The 8,136-nt window shown below is 38.4% G+C and overlaps 1 protein-coding gene across 5 annotated transcripts in view; it reads right to left on the bottom strand.

Moving 5' to 3' along the window:
- The window catches only part of TFCP2 (transcription factor CP2), a 53,169-nt gene continuing 45,033 nt past the window's right edge, over window positions 1-8,136 (bottom strand). For 2 of the 5 annotated variants that reach the window (XM_019960558.2, XM_019960553.2), the window contains 7 exons: window positions 7,921-7,969; window positions 7,464-7,557; window positions 6,515-6,605; window positions 4,532-4,653; window positions 3,950-4,092; window positions 2,268-2,319; window positions 1-1,440 (listed from right to left, as the gene is read on the bottom strand). In XM_019960558.2, coding sequence (XP_019816117.1) covers window positions 1,406-1,440; window positions 2,268-2,319; window positions 3,950-4,092; window positions 4,532-4,653; window positions 6,515-6,605; window positions 7,464-7,557; window positions 7,921-7,969 — 586 coding nt within the window. In that variant the 3' untranslated portion in view covers window positions 1-1,405. Of the gene's footprint in view, window positions 1,444-2,267; window positions 2,320-3,949; window positions 4,093-4,531; window positions 4,654-6,514; window positions 6,606-7,463; window positions 7,558-7,920; window positions 7,970-8,136 lie in introns of all 5 variants that reach the window. The other 3 variants (XM_019960556.2, XM_019960552.2, XM_019960554.2) reach the window with 2 other exon arrangements.

Raw genomic sequence — 8,136 nt, 5'->3', positions numbered from 1 at the left:
ACCATTTGGCAGGTTGATTTTAATGAACAACAACAAAAATCTCTGTATAAAAACATTTAAACTTTATCAAATGCTTAAAAATACACACACACACACACACACACACACAGATCCAAATCCAATACAGAATCTTTTGAACATTATTGTTTATCAACTCAGCATAACATGTAGAGGGATTTCTGGATAAAACTTTACATGTGAAAAAAGGACCCACAGTCTTACACATGCACACACACAAGCGCACACAATTACAATCAGAAGAACTAAAGTTTATGGGAAAAATGTGAATGGGGTGGGGATGAATTGTAAAGCTTATATAAAAGAACGCTACATGAGTAAGAGAACTTCCTATCCCAAGACAAGAGGCAGAGGGGAAAGAGAAAGCAGAGGTTAGTCTAACTCATTAATAAATAGTTTGAGGTCATTCAAGAATAGTGAATGTGGGGAATAACAGATAGTCCCTGGTTTTCACTGCCTTAAATTCTGTGAATCTGACAACTAATGATGCTTTGAAAGTGTCTGTGTTTTCATTTTTTGTAGCTCTTGATTGGTTCGTCGTTATTTAGGTGTGGTTTGTCCCTTTGGGTGTTACTCTGTCAATTCTTGCTCACTGTTACGTGTGATTCACCAGGGGAGCCACAGTAAGAAATGATGGCACGCACAGAGGACTGTGAGGGGGCAGTCACAGCAGTGAACACGAGCCAGCCCGCCTGGGTCTGCGCTTCATGTCACTATCTACCAGCTGCCTGTTACTCAGCAAGCTCTTCAGCCGCTCTGTGTCTCCATTTCCTTACCTTCAATTAGGGATCATCATTACCTACTTCATATGGGGTTATTAAGAGGATTTAAACAAGATAATCCATTTAAAGAACTTATCACACTGCCTGGCACAACTAAATGTGCAATAAATGTTAGCCAAAATTACTATTCGGCATTGAATTAGGGGGGAATTAAAAGAAGAATTTTGTTCTTTCTCCACATTTCTCTTCTTTGATAAAGTTTTCACAGGCAAAAAAGATTGAGGATCTAGTCTTATGGAATATAGATGTTTGCTTTTATGTTAGAAAAAAAATTACATGGGCTGCATACCACAAAATTTAACATCTTTCCATTAAACATCACACAATTCTCATCATCATTATGCCCTACACACACACCCTAAATGATGTGGAGTTTCTATTGATATTCAACAACAATAGAATCCAGAAATGTTAACTAAGAAACAGTTGCAGAAATGCATGTCAGGCAGAAATCCATGTGTGCCCCAACATAGATGGCTGGGGTTCTGCCTATGCCTCTGACTCCCCCACTTAGACAGGTCAGGTTGCTACAGCCGTTCAAATCTCCATTTGTGATCCCCTCCAAGAGGAGAATTTCCCATAGGTGAACGAAGCAGCAGCCACATCTACTTCAGTATGATATGATAGCTATCATTGGTTTCTGCTGTAAGAAAAAGAAAAAAGAATCATCTTTAGTCACCTCCAAAACACTATGGTTTTTCCAGTGGTCATGTATGGATGTGAGAGTTGGACTGTGAAGAAGGCTGAGTGCCGAAGAATTGATGCTTTTGAACTGTGGTGTTGGAGAAGACTCTTGAGAGTCCCTTGGACTGCAAGGAGATCCAACCAGTCCATTCTGAAGGAGATCAGCCCTGGGATTTCTTTGGAAGGAATGATGCTAAAGCTGAAACTCCAGTACTTTGGCCACCTCATGCGAAGAGTTGACTCATTGGAAAACACTCTGATGCTGGGAGGGATTGGGGGCAGGAGGAGAAGGGGATGACAGAGGATGAGATGGCTGGATGGCATCACTGACTCGATGGATGTGAGTCTGAGTGAACTCCGGGAGTTGGTGATGGACAGGGAGGCCTGGTGTGCTGCGATTCTTGGGGTTGCAAAGAGTCGGACACGACTGAGTGACTGAACTGACTGAACTGAACTGAAGGTTCTTTAGAGAAAGAAAAAACAGGAGGACAAAGTGTAGTATACTTATTAATTATCACAGAATACATGTAACAAATATACACTAGAAAAACAACATTTTGCCTCAATTTCATCACTTGTCCATGGAAGGTAAAAGTTGATGGCAGAAAGTCACACTTTGTCTACTCTGACAATGGCAATTCATATAAAGAAATAATCTCCAATAATGTCACATTCTTTATCTCAAATATGGTGGTTCATATTTTCCCTCTCTCCTCAAAGAATTACTATTTTAAAAAACACTCAGACTCCTTCGAAAAAGGCATTTATCTTACTTTTTATTACCTTTCATTGTGTCCAGAATAAAACAGGCTTCTTCCTGAAAGTTCTGTATCATCTGAAAAAACAAGGAAATATTGCTGGTTATTAAAAACCTTGGTTTGCTGTATTTATTTTGCCTATGTGGATTTTCATTATACTAGATATAAATGAAAAACAATCCTTTGCTTTGTTTTCTCTCCTGTTTAGTTTTCAAAAGCTTTAAAAGCTAAACACTCTGAAACAGCTTTCTTAAAGTTCGAGAATGCATTTTCCTGGGTTAACCCCGGGACTTTCCAAGGGGCACATAGATCCAGACAGGCCCATATGGGAGGAATTAAACATCTATGTCTGTTCTCTCCTAAAACCACCTGAGAACCTCTTGTTTTCCTTTCTCACTTCCCTTTTCAAACGCCTTTTCCCCATTTTATAAAGTAAAGGCAAGAGTTTCACCCTCCTGAGATCTTATGGAGATGTACTACCCTAGGCTATAAAAGCCTTCAGCATGCAAAAGTGTAATTGCAAATGAGAACTAGAATGACTGGGTGATATAGTCCTGGAGCCATGAAGTTTTCAATTCTTTCACCAGACTTGAAGAGTGACATAACCACAAATTGTCAAGTGACAGATGATTCAAAAAAATTTTTGATACCATCACTATGTAATTTTTGGCACATAACCCAGAAGTTAAAAAAAAAAATCCAGCAATGCTATTATAGCAAACTTCATCCATTCCTATCTATCAATTTATGTGAATCAGATTCCACAGTATTTCTTATCTAGGGGAAAAAAAACAGGATGGAATTGATGTTGAACTCTATTCCATTCTAGCAATCAATAGGCAGTATTTATCTATGAATTAATTGTGTCTGGGAGAATGGGTAAGGAATCAGTTAATCTCATCCATCTCATTAATATATGCACTTTCATTGTGTTTATTTATTTTTGGCCAAGTTACATGACTTGTGGTCCCTGGACCAGGGATTGAACCAGGCCTTGGCAGTGAAAGCCTGGAATCCTAACCATGAGGTCACCAGGGAACTACCTAGATGTACTTTTAATAAGTTTTTTCTTAATGTTTAACAATTACTTATCAAAATATATAATACATTTATGTTGTTTTAATCAATTGTACAATTATGGCGATAATTCTATCCAGAACAGATAATTTTAAATTTTCACTGAAACAAGTTTTTGTTTCAAAGAAATATAGTAGGAAAAACTAATAAAAGATATTCAAGCATAAAAGTAGACTATGGTAAGATGAAATTCTATGGGGAAAGTGAATGAAAATATCAGCTTAAGAAAACAAAGAAATGATATAAATATTCTGTTAAAAAAGTATATTCATGTATTTTTTTAAACAGATGACAGTGGTATTAAATTACTCTTGCATTCAGGTTACATGAAACATAGTTAGAAAAATGAAGCAATCATTTCATTTTTATATGTCCTATAATACTCCCCAAAATGGGCACTTTTTTTGCCACTATTTAAATTTAAAACAAAAACTATTAAGTCAATCTAAAAATGTACAAGGGGATACGCAGTTTTTAAAAAATTATCTTAGGAGGTAAACAAACAAAAATGTTTGAAAACGTCTTGTCTTGGAAAACAGAGCATGCTGCCCCCATGGAACAGCTCCTGCTCCCATCATATGCGCAGACAGATCACTGTCATCTGGTGATTCAGCTGTGCTAGCAATCTACCTCATCGCTAATGAGCACATGGATGCCTGTTGGCCCCTGCTTGTAGATCTGGCTGATCTGGCAAGGGGAAATGCTGAAAAGCTGAGCAATTTTTTCTGTCAGTTCAACAGCTGTCAGTTCTTCTAGGTAGATGGCGTGGTAAACTGCAAGAGGGAGAAAGCAAAGACAGTCAGCACAGAGTTTCTCTGCTCTTAAAGGCAATCTGATCACTACAAAGGCCCACTTTTTCTAAAGGATGCAGAAGCAGACTGCCTGAATGGAAATCCCAGCTCAATCACTTGCTAGCTGTGCGACCTGGGGCAAATTACTTAACATCCCTAAGCCTCATTTTCCTCACCTAAATGTTGGGGAAGAACAATAAAATCTATTGCAACGAGGAGACACCAGTCGTAAAAATTAAATCCTGTAAAAGTGCTGAGAATAGTGCCTGGTGTACATTAGGAACTCAATAAACATTAGAGCAATTACCATTACTTTTAGCAAATACTGACTCTGCTGCCTGATAAATTCCCATCACACACGTTCGTAAGTCATCTCTTCGTTTTTCTTCATATCTGTCCTGGCCTGTCCAGAACAACCTACCGAAGAAAGTACCATTTGAGTCTCCATCCTCATGCTTCTGCTGATTCTGCTGCTGTTGCTGCTGCTCCCTTAGCTGCAAGGATTCCTGACAAACATAAATGGTTAGCCTTGGGCGCACCATCCTAAGGAGGAGAAAAAAAAAAACTATTAGTGACATTTCTCATGGTGAGCACATTTTACAGAAGAACCTTTGTGTCTACATTAATACTATACAGCACAGGTTGAAAACTGGCAGCCCTTGGACCAGTGTAGCTCATTTGCTATGAATTATTACTCCTCACTGGGGTGTGTGTGTGTGTCTAACTGAATTCATTCCGACAGAAGGCATCATCAACCTCTGAATCTTTGGTTTTCCTTGAAAAATCCAAGGTCCTCATTCTTCAAAACAAAATCCAATCAGCTGTCCCACAGGCATGGTTCACATGCATTCTTCAGTACATCCTAGGGTTGACTGTCACTCATTTACACGTGGCCTCTGTAGTCATTGAGTTTGTAACCTCTGATGTAAAGGTTAGAAGGATTCAGTATGTGTGAGCCACTGTTTTTTAAGGTTCAAAGATATACCTTTTACTTAAGAGCACCAATGCCACAGACTGCTGCTGCTGCTAAGTCGCTTCAGTCGTGTCGGACTCTGTGCGACCCCATAGACAGCAGCCCACCAGGCTCCACCGTCCCTGGGATTCTCCAGGCACAGACTAGAAAATCTCATTTCCCTCATGACTGTCTCCTAGTCAGCTTTAGCCTTTCTGTTCTTTCTTCATAGGCAACCATACTGAATCACCTCTTGCTCTGATCACCTTATTCCTTCCTACTTCTAAATGCTCTGAAAATAATACATTTAAAAACGAATGATCCATTCTTTTTTGCCTAGTAATCAACCCTTGAATTTCACCTCTTTGCTTAAAAGTTTCCAACTTGATTTAATATCTTTAATAATAAACAAAAATACTTCATAATCTTAGTTCATTATTTAGTCACTGATTTGGTTCTATGGCACTGACCTGTATTTTTTTCCCATCAATATTACTACTGCTGCTGCTAGGTAACTTCAGTCGTGTCTGACTCTGTGCGACCCTATAGACGGCAGCCCACCAGGCTCCCCTGTCCCTGGGATTCTCCAGGCAAGAACACTGGAGTGGGTTGCCATTTCCTTCTCCAATGCATGAAAGTGAAAAGTGAAAGTGAAGTCGCTCAGTCGTGTCTGACCCTTCGCGACCCCATGGACTGCAGCCTACCAGGCTCCTCCATCCATGGGATTTTCCAGGCAAAAGTGCTGGAGTGGGGTGCCAATATTACTACTACCTACTTAAATTGTAAATCCCAAACAGAGACTTGAAATTAAGCAGACATTAATCACTCTGCTTAATTACTCTCAGGCATTACTCTTACTCTGTATTAAGCAGACATTCCATGAATTCCTGCCAAAACCTAAGAATGATCTCTTCTCTAGTAAAACTGAGTTCAGGACCTTTGTACCTGCTGTTTCTTCTGCATAAAACCCTCTTCCCTTATGACTCCAAAGCTTCCATCCTTCTCATAACTCAGTTTAAATATCCCCTCTGAAGAAAGGTCTTCCCTGACTATATTCTGAGTACTCTACAAGCTACAACTTTGTTTTTATTTGTTTATTTTTCTTTAAAACACTTATTACTATTCAAAATACTTATTGTATATCATCTTTATCTCTCTCTCTCCAGAAAGCTCATCAATGTATCACTAAAGCCTAATGGCTCATAATAGGGACAATGAATATTTAATTAAATGAAAAAAACTACCTGGAAATGAAAAATGAAATATCGTGAGGAATTTCTTGGATCAAGTACAGGAAAAGATAATTTTCATCTTTATTTGGCACACAGCTGGAATTCAAATAGAATGTTTTGACAAGATGTATTTAGCTGCACAAAGAGTACTGTGAAGAGTCCCTGAATCCAAATCCATTTGGAATCCGACCCCACTGATATGTTAACACTAATTACATACCGGCCTTTTAATGCATTAAAAAGTCTGATTCCATCTGCAGGGCCACAGATTTGAATCACATCATCTCTAGTTAGTTTCAATAAATCTGCTCCTGGAATAAATATAAGCAAATGGGTGATAAAGGCAAAGATTCTCTTCATTAATGACTTTTAAAATGGACTCTTACAAGGATACCTCATTACCAGTAAGCTATAGTCATAATCTCTTGCATGGTATATAAAGCCTTCCATGACCTGGCCTCTGCATCCTCTCCCTTCTCAATTCAGACCCAATTAACTTACTCATTCAACCCTATGCTTTCATCATACTGACCATGCCTAATAAGTAAGTTGTTCCTCCTGCCTAAAATATTCTTCTGCTGTCTGACTAACAGACTCCTCCTCAGCCCTCAAAATTTACCTCACGCATCACACATGTTCCCTAACTCCAGACGCTTCTCCAAATGCTTCACTTTGTCTACATTTATCTAATGCATCACAACTATTTGTTTTCCTTATTTCGAGGTTTTATTTTGATTTGGATTTTCTTTGATACTAGATGGTGACTGAACAGGAACTATGCCTTATCTATTTATATATTCCTACCATACGTGGTACTACGGAGATGATGCTAAATAAAAGTGAAATGTGCAAAGAAAATATAGTAATATCAGGGGGGGAATTTCAGACTACCTGCAATGCTCCTTGATAAAATACTGTATGGATAATATATTTTAAAGGTATTGTATAGAATAAATATTTCTAAATGAGTTTAAGAGGGTTTTCTTTTTGAGTATTTCACAGCACAGTTGCAGCTGGTGAGAAAATCTGAAGAGTTCAATGGAATTCATTTAATCAGAAAAATGCATTAAGAGCCGCCTCTTCCTCCCCCAATAACACAGGAATATCAGGAATTCCTAAAGTATAAAAGAAATCCCATGCTGGCAAAACAAAGGACAAGCAAATTTAACCTGAGAAGTTTGTAAAAAGCCTCGTGAACGTGGAGAAACGGTTTCGATGCAACCACTGCTGAGCCTCCTGAGGTGTGGTTGTTGGCAAGAGGTTCTGAAAAAGGGAAAGTATTTTTTTTGGTTACTAAACAGACTCAACTTTAAAAAGGTAAACATTACAACAGCCAAATACACCCACATTCAGACGGAGTTTGCTCGGAAGCTGTTTATACGTCAGGTTTTCTTTCTCTAACCATGCAAGATACCCATGAAATTCCATCTTTATCCTCCCCACTAGACCGAAAGTTCCTTAAATACAGCACAGTATCTGGTTCTTAGTCAAAATTTAATGTTTGCTTAGTTTTCTTAGTCAAAGAATGAATAATACTCTCTAAAAGTTGGGAATTTCTACTGAATCACACAGTCACCAAAGTATTATTAGACATGGCCAGTAACTGACATTTAACTTTGGACTTACATCTGTGACTGGAGGGGGTGGCTCTGGCTGGTGGTTTGGTGAACCATTTCTAAAGAAACATTTAAAATGAAAGGATGAGTCCATGAAACGTAGTAGGGTTTGTCATCTCACTCTGCATCACTGTAAGTCTTAAAGGTAGAGATTTACAGGAATTTGTACTATCTCATAAAACATTCTTAACTCTTGGATCCAACATTTCTATCATCTATTATTTTA

This window comes from Bos indicus, chromosome 5 (genome assembly GCF_029378745.1).
Source record: "Bos indicus isolate NIAB-ARS_2022 breed Sahiwal x Tharparkar chromosome 5, NIAB-ARS_B.indTharparkar_mat_pri_1.0, whole genome shotgun sequence".
Classification (NCBI taxonomy): Eukaryota; Metazoa; Chordata; class Mammalia; order Artiodactyla; family Bovidae; genus Bos; species Bos indicus.
Note: the sequence above shows the minus strand (reverse complement) of the source record. Positions and strands in the feature narration are given on the sequence as shown.